This window comes from Vidua chalybeata, chromosome 1 (assembly GCF_026979565.1).
Source record: "Vidua chalybeata isolate OUT-0048 chromosome 1, bVidCha1 merged haplotype, whole genome shotgun sequence".
Taxonomy (NCBI): domain Eukaryota; kingdom Metazoa; phylum Chordata; class Aves; order Passeriformes; family Viduidae; genus Vidua; species Vidua chalybeata.
This window is the reverse complement of record NC_071530.1, coordinates 4,810,898-4,833,841: the sequence shown is the minus strand read 5'-3', so window position 1 is coordinate 4,833,841 and position 22,944 is coordinate 4,810,898. Positions and strand designations below refer to the sequence as shown.

Here is a 22,944-nt window from a genome sequence, read left to right as displayed (position 1 = left end):
ATATAATACTAGAGTTGGAATGAAACTTGTTATAGAGACAGGAATTTATATGTTGCACTGATTCTTCTACTCTGTAAGCACAATTTTCATGAGCCCTAAAAGTCTGAAAATGTTTCTTGAAGTGCCTCAGTTTATGGATGCCATGACTTTGAACAGATTTCAAGTCAGTTAAATAAACAAACAGATATCTAGTAACATTTAAAAGAGCACAGGACAAGAAGAAATACACTGTAAGGGTGGTTTTTTTTGTCTTCTCACACTATTTTTAGGATTTGAGAATAACTTCTGGGTATTTCTTAGCTCCATCTTTCAGGTACTCTTGCAGCACACCAATATTCTGCACATCTCTCCATTTGTTGACAAGATTTTAACAGTTTAGTGCGAGGGGTTTTTTTCACTATTTCACATAATCCTGCCTGCAAGTGAAAGCTACAAAGCTCAAAACTATCTGCAGTAGTTCATCTTGACATCTGTCCAATACATTAGTCACCACCCTGCAGTTAGTTTATATCAACAACATTTATTTTTCTCATCAACTTCTTTTTTTTGCCATAAATTCGTTGAGTGATCATACATTAAAAGACAATGTTGAGCAATCAAATATTAACATTCTGAAGGAATTTAATGGTGCTGAAGTAAACCAGATGGAATTGGGTCGATAATATCTACATGTGAAAGGCTAACAGAGCAAGCCCTCTGTCCCTCTTCCCGGCCGGATCCAGTGGCTCAGAGTGACACCTGCTGGAAGGCAGCAAGATCACCTAATGGACATTGAAGGATTTCACAACAGCATCATCAGCATCCCAAATACTGCTTTAACTTGATATTTGCAACTGGTTCGATGTGCACAACCTTGGTGGAGGTACTGCACTCCATAAAAACCTTACCTCCTTTAGAAACACATTTGTGGGGAACCACCCCTCACTTTGTCACTGAAACCTTTCTTTCCCATTTTTAGCTCCCTCCTTAAGGTATTTTTCCCTTTTGTCCTGAGGACTGCAGCTGCAAAGAGCCTGGAGCAGCATTGGCCAGGCTGCTGAGGTCTGGGCACGACACACAGGACAGGAAAGCAAGAGACAGCTCTGATCTAGTTTCAGAAACACCAAATACTCTATTTTTATTTATTTTTAACTCAACCTTAAATATAAAAATGCAGAAGAATATGACAGTGAGGTAGTTCAGAATCAAGTTTGCAAAGACAACCCTGACATGGGAAGTGTGGCTTTATCCTGCCCTGTTAGACCTGCACTCTGAGGAGGCTGCAGCAGTGCTGGAATGCACTGGCCCCTCAGTCCCACCATGGGGAGCCACTGAAAAGGCCAAACATTGAACAAGCTTTTCATCAATAATATATTTAAGCTACTCCAAAATTATCTCCATTCCTCAGGGAGTTTTAGATATTGGAAAAAATGCACTTTAATGCACTGGTGTTTAGCTGCATTTGATTTTAGATACAGATATACATGGGGGTCTTATTCAAGATCCTCCCAAGCTTCAAAATATTTTACTGAAAACAAGAGCAAGGAGAAATGTTTCAATGTGGATTTACTTTAATAAAACAAATCCTTAAATATTTTTGTTTAAAAAATTTGGAAAGAAAAATGGAAACCCATTTATAGCCAGTTATATTTCTGCTTAGCACACCTCTCAGAAACCCAGGCCTCTGTCAAACTGATTTTAAGGGGATGAGGGATAATTTTCAGAATGTTCATGGCAGTGTACATCAATGCCATCGACAGCTACTACAAATGCCTTGTTAAGACTGTGGTGTAATTTTCTCTGTGAATCTTGCTCAGAAATGGACAGCAATTTTACATTAAACGAAGTTTCCAGGTATCCTTCATCAGAAGTCACACAGACAAAGCTTCTGTAGTTTAGTCTAGAAGCGGTGGAGAACAAAAAGTGGCACTCTCCATGCAAGGGGAAGAAGTATGACATCCTTTAGTGAGCCAAAAGAGCAGAGGAAGAAGGGGGAGATGCAAGCATTCCTCAGCATTTAGATACTCACAAGCCAAGAGAAGTTAAAAACCTGATGTCAAATGCATGTTATTATACTGAATTAACTCCCCACTCTGACATATCACAACAAACTACCCCAAATCTTATGTTTGCAGATGCAGAAGAGCACGTTACTGAGCTGTGTATGGCATATTTACCACATGTGAAACTATTTATATTCTACCTCACCTTCATGCAAAGGGAGGGGCAGATTTATCTTCTTTATGCAACAACTGAGCTGTCTCATCCTCACCTTAGGCAGGAGCCTGAAGAGAAGCAATGGGGCAAAAATCTACTGAACACTTAACATTCCCCAGTACGAGTCTGGCTGCAATAGGCAAATCAAAGAAAATCCTGTGTTTAAGAAAACTCTTCAGGATGTCAAATTATCATATTAGTTATAAATAAATATAGTAATTGCTGGTAACAGGGAATTCCAGGTGCAGATCAGCTCAGAGGACACCGGGAAAAACAATTCACCTGTTCCATAACTTCTGGTGCCATCCAGCAAGGTGTGCCCACAAAGGTTTTCCTGACTTTATTCCTGGTAATGTCACCACCAGTGGCCAGGAACGCACTAACACCAAAGTCTGAAAAGAAAACAAAAGCAAAATTTATTAAGAACACATCCTGAGCAAACTGAAGGGCTGTCCCTTCTTTCCCCTCATATTCCCAGCCACCTATTAAGTACCAGACCATGCAGTCATGCATGAGGGGTTTCCTAATAAAGGAGGAATGATCAACAGTTAGCTAAGAGTGCTGGTATATGAACTGCCATTCAGCAGTTCATTCAATTGCTGGGGACAGCAGAGCTTTCAGCCCTGGCTGGCAGAGAGGAAAATTCCACTTTCCATTACAGCCCACTGGTCACATTAGAGCCTGCCCACACTCCTCCAGCAGCCCTGCTGTACAAACCTGCCCTGCCAGCCAGAGCTGTATTTACATTTGCACACACACATAACTGCACTGACCCTCAAGCAGCATCCTGTAACATCCACAGCAATCAAGCTGGGTGCACAAAAAGTCCCTCGAAAACATTTAACTGTCCTAACTGAGTTATCAGCCCTTTATTCTGGATTTTTTATTACCACGACATGTTTTATTTGATAATCCTCCATGGCTGAATTGCTCAGTGCTTTAACAGGACCTCGGACTGGTTCCTGATGATACTGAACGTGCCACAAAGCAGCCTGAGCATCCCAGGGAAGCCTCACAGACACTGATTCACACCCTGCACACATCACCCACCTGAAACACCTTTCAGAAACCAGGATGCTCATGGATGCCCTTTGTGCTCACTGGTAATTGCATTTCTTGGAACAAATAATTCTTTTATGTGAAAACTATGCCGTAACCTCGTGTTTTATGCAATTAAGAATGGCATGGAAAACAGAATCTGTTACCAGCAGCAGCATACAGGGATAGCAATAAAGTAAGTTTGTTCAGAGAAGAGCATTACCAAAGATCTGGCAACCGAGTCATTCAAGAGAGGATGGCACTTTGTTTGGAGAAAAAAAAAAAAAATCAAGTGACAGGGAAACTGTTAACACAGAGCTGCTCCAAACCACACTATGTATTGCTGAATTACAGGCCTGCAATGGGCCTGTAACTCAATATATAACTCAATTCCCCATAACTTTATCCACACACACTTGTTTTTTTTAAACACAGTACAAGCAATCAAAATCTCAAATGCCATTTTTGAGATTGATGACAGACTTGGAGGGCAAATCTCTGAAATTCCAGGGCTATTTAACATAAAACCAGAACATTATGGATCACAACTGATTTGAAAATTCTTGAAACTCTGTTGACAATGCAAAATGTAAAAGCCTTTGCCTCTGTGGCCAGAGGAGCCAGAGTTACTCCATGGCTTAAGGATGTTAAACTGGAGAATTAATTGCAAAATAATATCCCTCCTTACGATGTGTAAGTCATGGTATCCATATGAGGACTGTCCCAAGTTCCCTCTGCATCACACCAGCAGTGCAATGACTCACTTCTCATTAGAATTTCAATATTTGAGAAACACCTCTGAAGTTATCACTCAGAAGATGCTGAAAGCTTCCAGTTCATTTCAGTTAGAGACTTCCAGAAGAGGAACTTAGCGCTCACTGAAGTACTAAATGTGGGTAACTGCAAGGTGACATTAAATAAAGTTACATAGAAATCACAGGGCTAAAATAAGCACTAACAAAAGCCTATCGTTAGGATTCAGCTCTTCCAGATGTGCTGACCTGTTCTTTTCCTGTTCCCAAAGGCATTTTGGCTTCCTGCTAGGCTTGAAGTTTTAGCACTCCTAGATGGATCACTGTCCCCATCAGAACTGCAATCTGAATCTTCTGGAAACCCACTTTTTGCAAAAGTGACTTTTGCTTTGAGATCTTCCATGTGAGTATCCATCATTTTTGCTTGTCTCAGAAACTGCAGGAGCTCCCTAAAAGATTCAGAGTAAAGTTGCCTTTCACTACTCATTACAGGAAGTCTCCCAAGATCTATTGTTCTAAACACGAGAGCAATCAGAAGTTCTTTTAAATAAGATAATACTAACAGAAACTTGTCCAAATGCCATCAGCATTTTATTGTGATGTGCTGTATTTGAACTTGCACATATTATCTTACCTCAAGTTTCCATGCAGTCATTTTGAGGGGAAAGGAAATGCCATTCAAAGCAAAAGCATTCCAGCAGTAAAAGCACAAGTCCTTCACACAGTATTCACATCTCACATCAAACCCGCGTTTATAAATTCCAGATGGAAATCAGGCCCTTACATCTGCCATCTGAAGAAAGCTTAAATGGAATTAAAGTTTATTTCATTACATGGTTGATTTATTTAATGTTTTCCCAATTAATTCCCCTCATTTCCAGTGGGCTAAAATAGGCTCAAACAGCCTGTGCTACTCCCCTGTAAGGAATGACTTTGGGACCATCTTCTCAAATGTCATCTTACTAACTTTATCCAAGCCCTAGCCATTCAGATAAGAATGTGCCTGCTCTCAGGAAATATCTGCAAAGCAATAAAACACAACTCCAACCACAAGTTCAGGTTCAATTCCTACTTCTGAGCAGTTGGGACCATCTGTGCCTCAGTCTCTCTGCCCCCAGAAAGGTTAAAACAGAACTAGGTTATTGCAAATGAACTGAACTCTAGAAAATGGGGAAATCCATGAAATTCAGGATAGCTCTGAAATGTTTACACATTTGTACTCTTCCTTGGCAGCTCGTAGTTTATATTGGCTCACTACGGTGATAACTGGCAAGGACTGAATCACCACAGACAGGGAGGAATTGGAAACGCTTGGACCTGGCTTGCAATACCAGTAACCACCACTGCTGGGGATCCACAGACTCTCAGATATCCTAAAGGAGCCCAAAAACTGCAGACTTCCAGCAATCTGATAGCAGATAACAGTCTCCAGGGTGTCTGGATGGAAGCGGTGAGACCTTTTTTTTTCTTTTTTCTCATTTTTCTGAAGCAATGTAGAAAATATTCATCTGTTGAAGCTGTTTCAGTCATTTAAACCAAAGATTGAAAAAAAAAAAAAAAAAAACAAAAAAAAAAAAAAAAAAAAAAAAAAAAAAACAAAACACAAACCCAAAAAAAAACCATAAATATGTATATTTATGTTATTAATATCCAGACTTGCATATCACAGCAAAACCAATCCAGGATGGGGATTCAATTCTGCTGATGCATGCTCTACATAAAATATGGCCAATTTTTTCTCTTCCACTAGAAGTGTGTTGCAAACCACATATCCTACAGGATACTCTACAGTGGCATTGAAGTTCCAGAGTAGTGTTTGAAAAAGCATGCCATGAGGTAACAATTCTTGGTACTATGGTATCCAAATTGTCAAACTTCAAAACTACCCTGGCCACTCAGGAAATGTAGAAGTTGAAAAGGAAGACCCAGCACAAACAACTCAGAAACATAAGAATGCTGTGGCAGGACCACACCACAGCAGGCACCACTGCAGATGTGTCTCTCAGGAAGATACATTTCTACCATGTTCTATATTGTTTTATCCAAATCTAGAAGTCAGCTGTTAAAAACAATCTCTCCTTGGCCCTCTTATATTGTAACATTACCTTAATCCTAAAAAGCCCAAGTACCTGCTACTACATGTAGCTACCTACAAGGTACATAGAAGGGAAGGAAAGGAAGAATGTGCACTGAGAGCCAGGACTAAACCTGCTGATATCAGAGGGGCTTCTACAGAGTTTGGTGTGCTTGAATCAGACCCTAAAGCAGTTTTCAACTTCAACAGGGCCAGAAAAACAGAATAATTCAATCTTGACTTCAAAATCTCTTCGAGTTGCCTTTAAACAAAAAGCATTTCAGAAGACAGAACTAGATGTTATTTTCACTGGTCACCTTCCTTCTTGTTCAGTGTTCACCATCAGAAAATATCTGCAGTTGTACCTAGTGCTTTCCTGCAAACCTTAAAGCTTTTAGAGCACTGAAGATGAATGAACCTGGCAGCAAGAGGAAAGCAGTGATAAACAGCAATTTTGTGCTGAGAACACAGCAGGTGGTAGGATACCAGATAAAAGCAAGATTAGTGGAGAACAAGAATCAAAGGCTTCTTTCCTTTTCAAGTCTAGATTGATGCACAGTGGTATTGGATCTGTAAATGCACTTGTCCTCCTACTTCACAAAGTAACTTCAGGATGACAAAGCCCAGGATGGGTGATGCCACCCACTGCCCTCGGAGACGTTCACAAGTGGTTTCAACAATCAAACAGTGCAACATCTCTTCAGGAAACACAGATAGTACCAGTGACACAAAGAAAAAGTTATTTCACAACTCACTGCTGCAAGAGAGGCCCTAGAAGTCACCAGCAATCATAGAGAAAAATACTATTGGCCCTTTTTTTGAAAGACAGAAGAGGCTCCAAGGTGTTCATGATACAACACAGGCTCCTCAAGCGAGCCCTGCAATCAATATTCCCCTCCCAGGTTAGATTTGTGCCTTGCCCCTTGTTCAAGCAATTTAATCTCCCAAAGTTAGAGTTTCCTAAGGGAAAGTGGGGAATGACACTGCCTGCATCATAGCTCTATGTTTATGTAGAGTGCTATTTTAGTGCCATGAATTAAGAGCAGTCAGGAACACAGCGAACCGGTGACAAGCTGGCATGGATTTGTGGAAAGTTACACAAATTCAGTTACACAAGTTTTGCCTGGCCTTAACTATCCCCGTTTTATAAATAGATAAAGAGAGAGGGGTTAGGCAATTTGCCCAGGATCAATTAGCAAGTCCTGAACAACTTAGTGAAATCTCAATCTACTTCAACTGCTTGGCAACACGGCCTGCCCAGGTCAGGCTGACGCTGCAGGCACCTCTCAGGGGCGCATGTTCAGAATTCTTTGGTTTTAAATCCTGAAGAGATCATATTATTGTCTCCAGAACCAAAAAATCCACACATGGAGGGATGAGTGCCTCTCAGCCTTCAGCAGACACTTGTATCATCACATTCAATCTCAGAGGGGTGGGTGACGTGACAGCATTATTTAATATCCCAGTGGATAAAATCAGGGGAAAACAAAGATATAGTCTGAATTCAGTCTCAGTAGGATGCTCACATCATGCCATGGCTGAAGCGTGGCTCATACAGAGAAAGTCTCATGCACCCTGGGAGAGTTTCTCCTCAACCTCTCCCATCCCTTCCCAGTCTATCAAGATGTTCATTTCACAGTAATTTATAGGTCCTGCATAATTAAATAAACTGACAAATGCAAAGCCTTGCTTACTGTGAGAAGCCATCTCCTGGTTTATGCATCAATACTGATGCCGATGCAGTTTTATGTTGACAGAGTGTTTTTATCCATGCACTTTTAGACTCCAGGGAGCTGATAAATGCCAGAGCAAAGAGGTTTTATGCTCTGATTAAAAGAAATGAAGTAATTGCCATGGAGAGGCTGGAACACAAAAGAACGTGGCTATCTCCATTTACATTGCAACCACTGTCAGCACAGCTCGGAACAATGGTATCTGGGAAAGAGTCCTGCTCTCTCCAGAAGACAGATTAATCCAGTGTGAAGGAGAACACTTCAAACTGAGAAAGTGATACTGTGAATTGTAACAGGCTCCAAAAACTTGGTGCCAAGCCACAAGCCCAAGTGCCCTTGGGGGAAAAAAGAGAAATGTTAAGATAGAATCAAACTGCCCCACTTTAGGTCTCACTGATCAGCTGGATCTGTTAAAGGCAATTTTCTCCTTGGTTCAGTGGATGCACTTTTTGAAAGCCAAAAGAGCTACACAGTTAGAAATAGAGTCATGAGTAAAAATAAGACCTGGGGAGGAGTTTCAAGCTGGGAATTTGTGCAAGTCATTAGAGGAATTTTTAGAATTCCCACTTCCAGCAGATGCCCCCAAGCTTACAGATCTCTCCATCTCTTTACCTGCAGCGACCTCAACTCACAGTGCTCCCACAGTGGCTTTCCCCATATGCACAAACACCAACTCAGGGTTACAAACAGAACCTGAGAAATGTCTGACACACCTTCATCAGGTTGCTTTTTCTGTTCAGCCTTAACAGAATTGCACAGCCCAAAATTCACAAAAGAGGCTTTAATTTTCACTGGTTAGAACTGCGTAATACTGCAGCAAAATTACTGCCATGAATTTCACATAGTGAAAGTTTCAAGCAATTAAATTCACTGACACGTTGTGGAGGTGCAGTCCTGCAGTGAGATTTCCACCACTCAGACTCAAATGTACCTTTGCTTTTTCCCCCTCAAAGGATTTCCAGATTGAGATGTACATTCCTCATTTACATTTGAGAATTACATTTCATCTGGGACAAGGAACAGGAATTGTGTCAAGCAGGAGGAAATGCACAGGAACACAAGGTCACAAAGGCCAAAGATTGAATAAGACCTTCTTAACTGTTCACAGGCAGTTTGGATAGAGGACTGGCAGAGGGGAAGGAGTCATTATAAAAGAATGGAAGTCTTTCTTCCCTGCTACATGACTTAAATTTTTCATGTATACCAAACCAGCTCCTTGTGGGGAGGTGCCCCATTCACTCCAGCCCTCAAGGCTACATTCCACAGCTGATCAATCTTTTGTTTTTTATCTTGTGGTGTAACTTTCCAGAGAAACTTAAGAGCGCTTGTTTCATGGGAATAAAATTATGTCATCCAGCCCATAATTGAAGCACTCAACAATCAACAGAATTATTCATAATATGCATTAATATTATTGTCAAAGGCAAGTGCTTTGATCTTGCTGAAACAAATCTCATTTTATTTGGATTGGTTTGCTTCCAGCATTTTTTCCTCCTCAAAAAATTCCCCAGAAATTCTGCTACTTCATCCTGGGTCAGGAGGCAAGGAAGCTTAAGTGTCAGAAATTCCCACAGAAACAAAATCTCATGTTATGACCAGGTCAGGCTCTTCTCTATTATTCATTCATTTATTTTCATTTCTTTCAAGTCATCAGCTGCCTCCACAGAAACTAAAGTGCTTCCTGCCACTGCAGTGAACCCTCTGACCTTGGTTTAGTGGCCCTGCTGTGGCTGATGAAAGGTGGCAGGGTTGGTCCTTCTGCATGTTCAAAGAAAGAATTTGTAAAGAGGGAACCTTGCACATCTTGAAGTGCTGCTTTCACAGGATATGCAGAGAGATGAATTTCATCATTCAGGTGTTGCACATATAAACCACGAGTAGTTCAGTCTAGGGAACGTGTACAATCACAGACAAAAGTAAATCCTCTGAAATGCACAAAGCTATGACCAGTCAACCTTAAATCTTTTTATCAACTGAAAATTTCTCAGCAGAAAAAATACACAAATACCTATTGCTAGTGAGCCTTAATACAAAAAAGCCAAGCCCTCAGAGCCTTGTGGAAGAGAAACACGAGCAGTTCTCTCTAGGCTGGCAGAAACACTCAGTTACACCTTTTTGCAGCCTCTCCCAAAACAGCATCAAAAGCTCTGTGCAATTACAAGTCCAACATGTTATATCTTGGTCCTATTATGGAAAAAACTAGGATTTCACTGTATAAAGTTTGCTCCTTTGAGCATTTTAGAAGCCACTCCCTACCTTCCATCAGCTGCCACATAACTGAATTATTTTCACCTCATTAGAAACCTAACAGTAGGCATTAAAGGCACCAGGAGACTTAAAAAAGAAAACAAAGGTACTTCAGGTTTTTAAACAGAAATAAGTGTTATGCCCTGTAAAAGGGCTTATTGTCCTCTGCAGAGAGGAGAGCTACCCAGAAAAAACTGCATTGCAACATGTTCTACTTCCTGGTGGAAAATCTATGCCTTTCGTTCCAAGATGCAAAGCCAAGCAAAGATATTCCAAAGGAATAAACAATGCTACAGGCACTTCTCCCTCACACAACTGTCCCTGCCGCGTCCCTGAACTCCCACCACACTGGCCTGACCACTGCTGTGACTCTACCAGCAGGACAGGGCACTAAAGAAGAGACCTTGTCAGACAGAGATATGGTTCTTCCCAATTAAGTATGGGATTGAAAATGTTACACACGTACATATGTTTGCCAAGCTGGCAGGAGGGGACAGAGCTCTGCTCCCCAGCTAGAGCTAGCACTAGGACTGGAAAGGCACTACAAAATCCATGGGAAAGGCACTACATGATCCACAGGAAGAACACAGTACTGAGGAAAGGAGAACTGGAGAAAAATTGTGCTCAGGATAGGAAAACAGCACGCTGGGAAGAGAAGGAAAAACAAATATCACAGGTTCTAAATGTACTCTCCAAAAATCTTGGCTTAATTAATAGTCTGTAATAATAATAATAATCACAAACACAGAATAGTTGGGGTTGGAAGGGACCTTTAATGGTCATCTTGTCCAACCCCCTGCCATGGGCAGGGACACCTTCAACCAGAACAGGTTGCTCAGCTCTTCCATCTCGAATTCAATTGAATTGAATTCAATCTTGAATGTTTTCAGGGATGGGGCATAATTCTTGATTTCTGAAAAGAAGACTGAAGTCTGTAGGAACATGTATGAAATAAAATTTCAGAAGAGGATCAGGGGGGCAAAACACTCCACACAGCACCCTTTTCTATCTATGGTCTTTCCCCACCCAGGACTGTTCCCAGCACAACTCTGTTGCTGCAGCTCCTGTCAGCAGTGACTGCAGCAGACATCTCCAGACACATCAGTACTAGCTAAAGCAACTCTCATCGCAGTTTTGCTTTGCATGACTGCTTCCAAGACTTCCAGCTCACCCCAGTTTGGGCTGGGCCAGGGCAGCCACTTAAACACCCTCTCTGCCATCCAGCTCAACTGAAGCGGAGCAGGGAGCATCCACAGGAGCAGTTTGACTGGCTGATCTTTCCTTAAACGACTTTTACCATCAGATATGCCCATTTCCTTCTGATGGATCTGTCCACCCTTCACCAGAGACCTGTGGAAAACCACCTCACACATCAATGATAAATCAGTGAGGTCTCTGCACTCCACTTCCAAGCCCATAAACTTGCTGATGTAAAAACCTGACTAGCTTGTGCCAAGAACTTTATCTGATCTATTGATTCTGAGGACTTCACAATCAAATGATTTATATGTGCTGATTGTCATTATTCCAAGTAATAGTATTTTAAGATAACAAGACGTAATAAACTCTGGGTTGGCTTTTTATTTTGGTTTGTGGTTTGTTTATTGTTGGGGTTTTTTGTTTGTTTTATGAACTGTGGGGCTTTTGGATGCTAAAATTTTATGCAGGTTTCTCCTTAATCATTAAACTATTTCCTTGGATATGCAGTTATGCCTAAAGTTTACTCAAAGTTACCAGGGAAGTTACCTGCAATTTGCACTGAGCCATCTTCTCCAAGAAGAATATTTCCTGCTTTCACATCCCTGCAGAAAGATAAAGCAACAATAAGTGGAAGTCATTAAATCTTTACTTCAACCAACAAAAATACATTAAAAGGTTATTATTTCTTATACTTTGTTTCTTATATTAGTATTTCTTGCCTCAAATCATGCAGAAATAGGGACTTAATTGTAACTTCAGTAGGCAGGCATTAAGTAGTATTTGTATGATTTATATTTTAGGTACTACACACACAGAAGAAAAATTAAAATTTTGCAGAAGGTATCCTTAAAAATTCAAGGAAAGTGGTTTGTCCCAGGTTCTTAGAGTTAGCTAAAAAGGTGAAAAGTGAACCTAGCACTGGTCAGATGCTCATGTACCCCTTTACAGGGAGAGACTTCAAGAGACAGTGATTTGATCTGGTTCTCACCCAGCCCCACATCTCACTGCTCTCCAGCCCTGCAGAAGTTCTTGTGCTTCTTCAGGAAATCAGTTTAGCCCCATACACTGGTGAAAATCCAGAGAGCAGAAAAATGTTGTTTGCTTTTGGCTTAATGAGCTGGGTCAGTGAAAAAAGTTTCCCTGTTATCTTTTTTTTTCTTTTAATGAACAAACACACAAGAACATCCAGCATGTGCTCTGAATGTTTTGTACTTTCCTCTTTCTAGCCCAAAGCTCTGGTTTTCAGGTTAACAGCAACACTTCTCCATTCTTGAGGGGAACACTGCTTTCACTGCAAACACTTTGAAGTTTTCCAGTTTATTTTCACAGGCTGCTCCACATGCCAAACCAAGAGAAGCACTTCATAGTTGACACCCCTGTTCATCTGCACAGGTTGCTAAGCTTGCACTGCCCAGGAACCCACGTGGAATGGGAGCAAGAAGACAAAAACAACCCCAAAACAAGCAGATTTTCCTTCCACTGCCTTTGCCAAATATTCCAAATCCTTTCACATACAGAAAGAAGTCCAAAGCTATTTTTTTCTCTTCTCCCTAGTGCATCATGAGAACAGAACTGGTGTAGTGGCCTGGCCAAAGAGCCCCAGTCAGGCCCTGGAAATCTCCCCCTTCCTGGCTTTGCTATTCTGAAGAGGAGGCTGGGCCACTGCCAGTTACAGGCCAGGATAATTTTAAATACATCCTCTCCAGCATTAGCATTTGTCAGACTCTTCCCAATACCCAGTCTAGGACAGTGGCATGGCAAGGTTTTTCCCCAGCACACGTCAGTAAAAAACCTGTCCATAAGACAGTCCCACTAAAGATGAACAGCAAACGGCAGCTGACAGCACCTTTAGCCTTCAAACTGGTATTTCAAGTCATGCCAAATGTACACCTCTTGCTAGCAGTGCCCATCCTGGAGCCTAACCCCAGTTTGAAGCACAGGTGTGAGAGCAAGTACAGGAAAAATTCTGATTTGTTTTAATAATGAAGATGTGTCACATAACTTCAGAGTTTCATACAGATCTGATAGCCTCAAGAAGCTGACTTTCCCTTCCAGAAGCATGATTTTTGTTTTCTTCCTGCAACCAGCACCTGGTAGCCATTGCAGACAACACAGCATCAGTGGATGCTCTTAAATACATGAAGGACCTGAAGGGATTAAATACAGAATTAAGCAGGTGGCTCCATTACCCCCCTTAGCATCCATTGGCCAAATCCAGTATAATCGGTGCTGTTGAGCTAATTGCCATGAGACACAAACCTGACTGAGCCCTGCACTCCCAAAAACTGCTCATGGTCCATAAAAAGGAGGAATGGAAAAGCTCCCTGCCAATGTTTAGGTAGAAGATGCCTTTGGGATCCAGCCCCAGGAGCACAGGGAGCCACGAGAACACAGCACTGAAGTCTGCTGTGTCCTAGGTGAGGAGCTGGCTCACACGGTGTGAAATGTGCTTGGCACAGGCACAGCCACCTCCAGGAATCCCCCTGCACACCAGCACTAATTCAGAGGGAACACAGGGCGTTCAGGAAATTCTCCAGTCCTGCTGGAAATGTTTACCCACAGCTGATTCTCCTGTGACAGCCAGGATGCACCAGCCCCTGCCAGATCCAGGTCATGGGGAAAGGAATAGCATGCATGAGGTTACCTGTTGAAGTTATTAATTCTCTTACTGGAGTAAGAGTAATTTCCTCTTCCAACTGTACTCCAAGGCAGCCCAGGATGCTGCAGCCTTTCCCCAGTAAGCTGGGCCATGCACTATTGTGCAGCCTTTCCAAACTTCCCCTCTGGCAGAGCTGCACATGTGGCTCACCAAGCCCCCATAACAGACCACACTCAGCCATGAAGGAAGTGCCAGGGAAGATTTTAAGCAAAACTAAGGATGACATCTCAACTATCACACACTTCACAATCCAAAACAACTTAGGCAGGTTTCACTGGTGTAGCATCAGCAGTAAGAAACCAGGAGGCATTCCCTATCACCAAACCATCCCATCACAGCAGAGAAGCTGGACAGGTTTGGAATGCAAGAAAGTAGCAAAACAAGCACTCAGATTGAATCCCACAGAAAATTGAGCCAAAGGACTCCAGGCCCTTAACCCCCTCAAATCAAGAGGCTTGCTTGCTTTTTAACTTCAGCTTGGATTAATTAAAACTTACATATTTTCTCATTGGAATCAAAAGTCAGTAAACATGATTCTTAAAGCTGGTTTAAGAAATTAAAACAAGTCATGGCCACAATATGAAATCCAGGAGGCCAAAATAGCCACTGCCAAATATCCAAGTCGAACTACAGAATTACATTACTACTTCATGTGGCACTTCCTCACAGTGACCAGCCCTCTGCAAAGGCCGTACTCACCCCAGCCTGGCACAGTCCACCCAGAGCAGCAAAACTGATGGGGCAGCAAGATGTTTGGGGAGTCACTGTTCCATAGAAGCATTTTCCAGCTTTCCCATTCCCTATCCCAGTGTAACAGCACTGCAGCAGCATCAGGTGAACACAGAGCAGCCTTAACACTGTGTGAGCACTCACCCTTTCCTTTTAGCATACACTGGTGCAGTACAGCATCTTTGAAGGAGGTTCTCCTCTAAAATCATATTTTAAATTAAGTGCATTTGAAGCAATGGGGCAGCGGAAAGACGATCAGTGCTTTCCTGTTTATTTGCATCAGGAGATGCTTATAAACTCGTGAGCTGAATGGCGAGAAGTTTGTTACTCCAGGATATGGTTATTGCCAAGTGTAACAATTTGAAGGCACTTCCTATTAATGTGGTAATGACCATATCCTGGGCTGATACACTGGGAATAAATTGTGTGCCTCTGGCATAATTGCTATAGTGGAAACAGGAAGCAGCTTTAGCGTAAACAATAATTATATCACATTTTAAATGAAGTTACAGAAGGATAGAGTAAACTTTCTTGTCAATAGCTTAACAAATGCTACAGTACTTCTGGACACTCCTGCTCCACAGCTGTCATCTTCCTCTCTTCTAAAGTCTTCAGGAGCCTTTCCACAAAATAAAGACTATGCTTTTATTTACCTTGTACTTCATAACCAGAGTGGGGAGAGAGGCTTGGACTCACTCCAGTGCAAAGCTGGATTCTCCACATCAGCCTTGAAAGGTTTCACAGCAGGGCAGAAACCCTTCTTCATCTGCATTCCAAACTAGTTTAACTTCCCAGTTTGACCAGACAAGAGTTACATCACATTAATGCCTCCAGGATGGGGCTGGGCCCCAGGCATGAGGTGCTGTAAGAATAAATTTCATCCCAACAACAAAATTACGGCCAAGCTCCAGCTACAGGAGATTTGGGAGCACAGGAAGGCAATGATATGATGCTCCCCAGTTTTAAGTGTTCCCACACTCCCCTCAATTTTTCAGTAGGGCACAGGGAAAGTACATGAATTGTATCCTGGTGGCTTGTTCCCACGATAAGGAGTCCTTAAAATCCTGCTAAATGATCAGATCCACCCTCATCTGTAGCCCTCAAGCCTAACCCATAGTTACAGCCACTGCAACCACAATAGAAGGGACCTGAGCAAAGAGTGTCACTCCAGGAGCTCTGCAGCCCAGCAGTGAGAAGAAAACTGTCACAGGAGAGGGGAAGCAGATAAGCCCTGTTTACTCTGCCTCTGCTTCCAACCTGCTGGCATGTGCCTTTCCAACACAAAGCTGGCTGTAAGCACAGCCATGAGTCATTTGCCCATTAGATGCAATTTACATCAACTGCAACAATAAATTTTCATGGACTGAACTCTATAGTGCATAATTTGGCACGGGGAAGGAGTGGTTGGTCCTGCCAAGTTTCATTTAAAAAAAGAGAAGGTGCGAGATGCAACAATTACTATTTTCTTTTAATGGTAATGAATAACTCAAAATATTTATGCTGAATGCAACCAATTGCTGGAGTTGACATTGTTCTGAGTAATTTGTAAAGGACAATATATCTATATAGAGTTAGATATGAGGCAATCTGTGACACTTTACACCAAGTGAGTCCTATTGTCCCTCTACCATCAAACATTTCTCTCCCTTCAATAACATGCTGTTACCTGTGTCACCTCTTCCCTTTGCCTTATAAGCCAAGATATAAAAAGCTGGTGACAGGCAAGAGCTTTACCATTTAGAGCTGCGAAATGTAAACTAGGCTTGCAGTGTGCAGGCAGATCAGTATTTTTACCCCCTCAAATGTCAGCACGTTCAGTACAGCATAGGAGCAGGCATTTAAGGCAATTGTACTGGAAGTGCTATACATGAGCATGTCCCTGTTCCTGCTCAGAAAAGCTGTGTGCACTAATATTTTCAGGCCACAGGGTTGAACCTGAAGTCCCAAACTCTTGGGTGAGGTGCAATTACTGCCTGTTACAGTGCTGTACTGAACTGCAGAGCCAGACTCTGAAACATCTCCCAGAGCTTGAAGGTTTTCCAATGGCAGAGAGCTGGCAGAGCAGCTTCCATACTCCCTGCTGAGCCCAGCATAAGAGGAGGGAAGAGAGGGCCAAGTCCACAGCTTGCTTCATCCCTGCTCATCCACAGCCCTCTCAGCAGGTCCTCGTGGCCACTGGCAGCCGGGCCCAGCGGCAGCAGCCAGGCTGCCATAAATTCCAGCAGGGGACCAGCCCAGTGACATGCTTTATTGACCAGGATCAGGCAAGCACAGCAACTGCAGCTTCCCTCTTCTCCAAGCTGCTCTGTCAGCTGCTGGGCTGTGGTAAAAGACCACGGCCTCCACACAGGAACTGAGCCAGAGGCACAAGGCAATCATCATTAACTCCAAGACTCAAAACAGTGGAAACATTTTTGAAGCTACACCTTCATGGGGGCTACATAGGTGGGAATAATTAAAGGCTTCTGAATTATCATTTTAATGGCTGGAGAAAGTTAGATGAATAATCCAATGTTACCATGAACTTTAAAAGTTTGTGGTTTTTTTTTTTTTTTAAAGCAGTCTGAAGCAAAGCATTGAAAGGCAGAAGTGACTGACAGACTGTGGCTTTGCAAACAGAGCCATGTGAAGACAAAGACCACTGGAAAGGCCTGTCAGCTTCCATCACAGAGAGCTTTAAGAGTACAGCAAGTACTTGTTTTCTCCCTACCCTACCCATAAGATCCAGGCAGATCACTCTGAGTGCAGTGAAGACTTCTTGGGAGAGAACTCCATCCTGTCGCCTGGCACAGGCAAACAGAAACCCCAGTCAGGGCTGCTGCAGAAATTAATCCCCCATTGCACTTCATTGTAAAAAAATAAAATATCTTTCAGACGTTCCACGATGCACTTACTAGGTACAGCCCCTCAATTTTCTGCCCTCCAGTGCTGCAAAAGTGGACTGCTGCTTTACGTAGAGGGTTTGGGGCCCAAGAAACCATGACTCAAATTTGATTTCTTTTAGGTCAAGTCGCTCTGGCAGCTCAGACAAGGGACTACTCACTAAAAAAAGCTGCAGGAGATCTGCCTGAAATTCACTGTCATCTTGGCTGTGTGAATAGCTCCAGGGTCTGGGAAGATGCTGAGGAGGTACAGAAAGAGTTGCAGACCTTAGGCTAACTATTATGAAGTGAGACAGGCAGCAGTGTGTCACATCCCTCACGGTGTCCCTGTCTGTCACACAGCCACCGTTATCGCAGCGCCTGCAATTTTCCTTTATCTCAGCAAATTATGTCCAGCTCACACTTCTCATTCCTGTGCCAACTTCATCTCAGATGGCTTGGTGCTCTCATTAATTCCTTCTCTTCCCATGTGGTTCAAGCCTAACAGAGGATTAAAGGGAGGTTCAAGGATGGATCCTGCCTGCCTTGGACTCCACCTCCCATCCATGACCAAGCCTCCAGCCCAGCAGCAGTGTTCAAGTAACCTGAACTGCACATCAATTTAGCAAGTTGCTCCAGCTAAATCCAAACCCTTAAAAAGCAGTTTTCAGACACATCATGTCCTTCAGCCAGAAAACAGTGCTACAAGCACTAGACCTATGCTGCCTCCCAACATGGAGATCATCTAACCATACCAATACTTACAGCCCCACTTCTTCCTCCTGCAAACGAGGCCTTTGCTTCACACATTCACCCCAAAGCACACCACTGCTGTGACATCAGCTCATGGCAAAGAGGATTTGCCAAACAGCCCACGTTTCTAACAATCTTCAGCAGTTACTGCAAGAGAGAAGCTCCATCTCCAACTTCATACACCACTTTTCAAGTTTTCCCTATTCTGTCAGAACTTCAGTTTTTTCCTCTTGTATAAGGAAAGGCCTCTGCCCAGCAGGCTTTAAAATCCAGCTTTCATATGTTGAACAGCAGCTAAAAATGTAGCAGGATTTCTTCCACAAATGCATTTATTCAGCCTGTCCATTTCCTGATCCTACTTCCTAAGGACTGCAGTGGGGACAAGACACAAAGACCCTTTAACACCTGCTGCATGAAAAGCAATACACAGAATGAGCTATGGAATCACAAGGTCTCTTCCTACCCCTGGAGGCCAAGATATTTTTGGGACACCCTGCCTTAGTCATTGGTAACAGGGAAATTCTCAAGTTATAATGTGGTCTTATTTCAGTATTTCACATCAAATTCTTTCATGTGGAAGGAGGCGAGTTTGCTTCACATGGCAACACCAGCGACACCACCATGCTGCAGTATCTCCTGCATGTTAGAATATGTTCCTAATGTGCCCAGAAATAGGAATTTCCAAAAAATTATCATGTGTACATCACCCCAGTTTGAGTACAAGCTGCATCAGGTAGCAGAAGGAACAGGAATGTCAGTGATTCACACAGCTCTCTGCCATGATGGAAAGATGAAAGGCATTCTGGCAAATTCAGAACCAATTTGGATCAAATTAGGCCACAAAAAATTGACATAGGTGAGCTCAAAAAGGTCTCCATTTCCTAAAGGCAATTAGCATCCTGTTCTGGAGAAGCAGAAGTCTATCTCTACACACACAAGGTCCAAGGCATTCCCCATGCAGCCAAGAGCTGTCCCTATCTACAAAGCCACTCACAGCTCCTGCTCAGCCATGTCTGCAACATGACACAACAGGAGAAAGTCAAGACAGCCAGGGTTCACATGAAACCTATCAAAAAGACTTCCTTCTCCAAAATCTGTAATGTGACAGCTTTAAGCATGACCAGCATAGGAAGAAAGACCGCTATTTCATTCAGTTATTCCCATAAAATGGAGAAAGCAATTATAAAATCAGGTATCTGTACAATGGAAACTGTAGTTTCCATTGTACAAATAGTCCTGAAAATTGTTCTGAAGTCCTCACTGCACTCCCAATCTCACTTGGTGACGCTTTCCAGGCTACCATTAAGGGATAGATTTCTCTGTGGCAGTTCTTTCTTTGTTGTCCTAAATGTGTGTGGATTTTGTCTCACTTTTCTCTTTGAAAGTATTCACTTTACTTTTTAATACCAAAGTTTTATTAGAACTCCGCTAGGCAAGATATAATTCAATTTAGTAAACATAAAAAAATAATTTCTGATGCAGCCTTGCAAAATTTTCAAGTGTGTTTAATATATTACCACACAAATTTAGTAAGTGGCCCTTTTCTCCTGCTTTAGCGTAAGACACAAATGAAAAGACTGCAGTGGTATGAATAAATGTTTAAAGAATTGCAGATTTTTTACAATTACATATGCAGATTTTAGGATCTATGAAGGCCAGAAATTCTGGTGCACCAAAACAGGGAACAATATCCAAAGCCATCTTTTTGAAGTGAGTTATATTCATGTCATGCATCATCCCAGTAGAACAGATGAACAAGACAGTTTAAACAATTACTTTGCTGCTGGAGAGATGCTGCAAGAGCCTATATTGGGTGACCTGGTCTCAGCAATCTACACCAGACAAAGGCAGTGACATGAAAAAGATGTCACAAACAGTGTTGTACATGTGTGCATGGTGCTGGGTTTCTTCAGAGTAAAAGCTAAGAGTCTGTTACATTTTCATTTGACACATTTAATGCTGCAGACAGTGAATGATTATTTCCCCCTGGAAACACATCAAATTCAAATACTCCTGACAATTTGAGAATTGCTAGAAACCACCATTACTTGAGTGTACAACTCAGTCATGGATCACTGAACAAAACCTGTCACTGCTGTAGAACCTTTAGGAGATCACCCAACCTCTATCTTCCTGCTCTGAATCATATTTTTCCTGCTTCTCATCTCCATGTAGCAAAGCAGAGAGAAAAGCTTAAAAACTCCTCTCCCTTCTATAAAAGGCCAGAGTCATTCTACCAAACAGTTGGATTTTCCTTTGCACTAAACCAAAGTTACTTTGAGTATCTGCAGGACATCCAGTGACAAAGTTCAGAGGTAGCTCCTGGGTGTGAGGGAAATGACAGGGGGACAAACACCTGACTGCAGCAGCCACAACTTCAGGCATCACCCTGGAGCCCACCTGCACCACAGTACTGCAGGGAGTTCCCAAGGGTTGGGGCATCACCTGGAGCTGCTGCAGGGCCCCCAGCACCCTGTGATTTCAGCAGCAATGATATTTTATCATCAGAGGTTGAAATCTCATGTTTTTAAACTTTAGAGCAAAGACTGTCTTTATTCACTTTGAGGAAAACTGTCTCCACAGGAGTCATTGTTTCTGGCTGCAGATTTGGGAGTACATCTGGTTTGTATTATCTCTCCCCAACCACAGGGAAGTTTCTTTTTTTTTTTAAACAATGAATTTCTGGATGATGCAGTGGAAGAAACAGCCACCAGGAAAGCGTGCTGGTTTGCCAAACCACCACAATACACTCAGTCTGACTGTACAGACTGGGGGTTCAGTGGTCCTTGGGCCCTTGACACAGCACAGCAAGGTGTTTATTTGGGGAATAAATCACCCAATACAATCTAGAGCAGCCTCTTCTCTTTCCTACTGAGACACACAAGATAACATTTCTATTCTTCTGGCTTCTGAATTGTTTACAAATTAAAACTCTAGAATTTCTATTAACTACCAGCTCTAAAGGTTATTTCTACCCATACTATAAGAGAGAAGAGACCACAGTACACCTCTCTGAATAAAAAACTGCACTTCCCGTGGCTAAGCAATAGCCAACTTTCAAATTACTGCTGTCCTGACTGAAAATCAAACTGGCAAGTAGAGGTGGAAAGGCTCTGCATCCTGTTACCCATTCCTCAATCCTCCCCTACCAAAGTTCACTTCCAAAACACACTCCCCAAAGCAAGATCTCAGCACTGCAGAGAGGAGGGCCTGAAGCTCTCCCCCAGCATTCCTACAGAAACATGAAAGTACACTATTTCAGAGGCATATTGGAATCCCATTTAACCACAATACCCACCAGTATGGCTATCAACGCATTAATCAGCTACATGAAAATTAAACTTGAATCCTGTAGGACAGCCAAGTTCTATCAAAATACATCCATCAGCTCCTTCATCTTAAATGAAAAACTTGCTACTGGAGGTGAGCTCCTGCAAAATCCCACATGCAAGTATTGGTGATGTGTATGTGCAGATTGATAGAGGCCCATCTTTCAGAAGTTATTTACTCTTAGTATGGGTAAAGAGACAAAGAATTAAACTTTGAATCCCTGTCAAAACCATCCTAAGGTCCCAAAAAAAAAATTAAAAAGTGAAGCTATCTGGCATAAAAGCACAGCAAGAATATTGTTTCCAGGGTGTCTTCAAAGCCACAGTCAAACAGCTGTCCCAGCACCCTGCTGCCTATATTCTGATTTTGGAAAGACACCAAAAATGCCCCAAACGTTTTGTATGGCAGCACAGGCTGATCTAATTCAGCATATAAAATATGTTGCTGCTCCTCTCACCCTGTAAGAAGTAGAGCTGCAAACAAACTAATAGTTGGATTGCTGTCATGCCAATAGTTCAAGTGCATGCAACTCTAAACCACTTCCCAGGCTTTTTTTGTTTTTACAAAAAAACAGTACAGTATCACATTTATTGTGCTGCAATAGGAGAATCTGGTTATATTTAAGCAGTGTATTATTTCACCTGGACTAACTAAAATATTCAGTTACACAACAGCTAATCATGAACAGAAGATAAGCTCAGAGATAAAAATAGGGAGAAAGACAGAGAGACCTTGTAGCAGTTAATCAGCATGATTCATTTGTCAACCTGCCATACGCAGCACCACCTGAAAAATAAAGCCTTGAAGTTCCCTCCAATAAATCTTTTTAAACAATAAAACCCCTTGGGTTGGTTTTGCTTCGGTTTTATTTCCAAGTCATTCATCAAACTCCTGCTAATCCCCAAATACACAGAAGAATCAGAGTCTAAATGGGGAAGAGGTACAACATACCCTGAGTGTCACCCAGCCCAGATTAGCCTGGCAACGACCCCTCACAGCACGTCAGTCTCGTTTGACTTCCATAAAGAAATGTGCCCGAGCAGATTCCTGCAGGACAGCTTCATCCGAGGGCTTCCGAGTCTGGCCCTCTGTCCTCAGCGCTCTGGCTGGTGCCCAGCTACTTAACTCACTTAACATGAGCCGGATCACTGGGATTTCAAATCCTCACTGGGATCACCGTGCTACGCAGGAAACCACAACAGGGACAGTAGCAGCTGGCACGGGAGAGGGGGACAGGGACAGGCACAGGGCAGTGAAGGCAGGAGCTGCCAACTCCCAGATAAGGCTGGCACTGGTGATTTTGGAGGAAGGTGGGGACAATTTGTAATACATTGTTACTGTGGTATAGAGTGTTCATGAAAATAAAACTGAT

At 42.5% G+C, this 22,944-nt stretch overlaps 1 protein-coding gene across 2 annotated transcripts in view; it reads right to left on the bottom strand.

Moving 5' to 3' along the window:
• The window catches only part of OXSR1 (oxidative stress responsive kinase 1), a 95,025-nt gene that overhangs the window by 29,022 nt on the left and 43,059 nt on the right, over positions 1–22,944 (bottom strand). The window contains exons 1-3 of one of the 2 annotated variants that reach the window (XM_053936176.1): positions 4,621–5,359; positions 4,236–4,435; positions 2,479–2,588 (exon numbers count right to left, since the gene is read on the bottom strand). In XM_053936176.1, coding sequence (XP_053792151.1) covers positions 2,479–2,588; positions 4,236–4,404 — 279 coding nt within the window. In that variant the 5' untranslated portion in view covers positions 4,405–4,435; positions 4,621–5,359. Of the gene's footprint in view, positions 1–2,478; positions 2,589–4,235; positions 4,436–4,620; positions 5,360–11,786; positions 11,843–22,944 lie in introns of those variants that run through there. The other variant, XM_053936167.1, reaches the window with a different exon arrangement.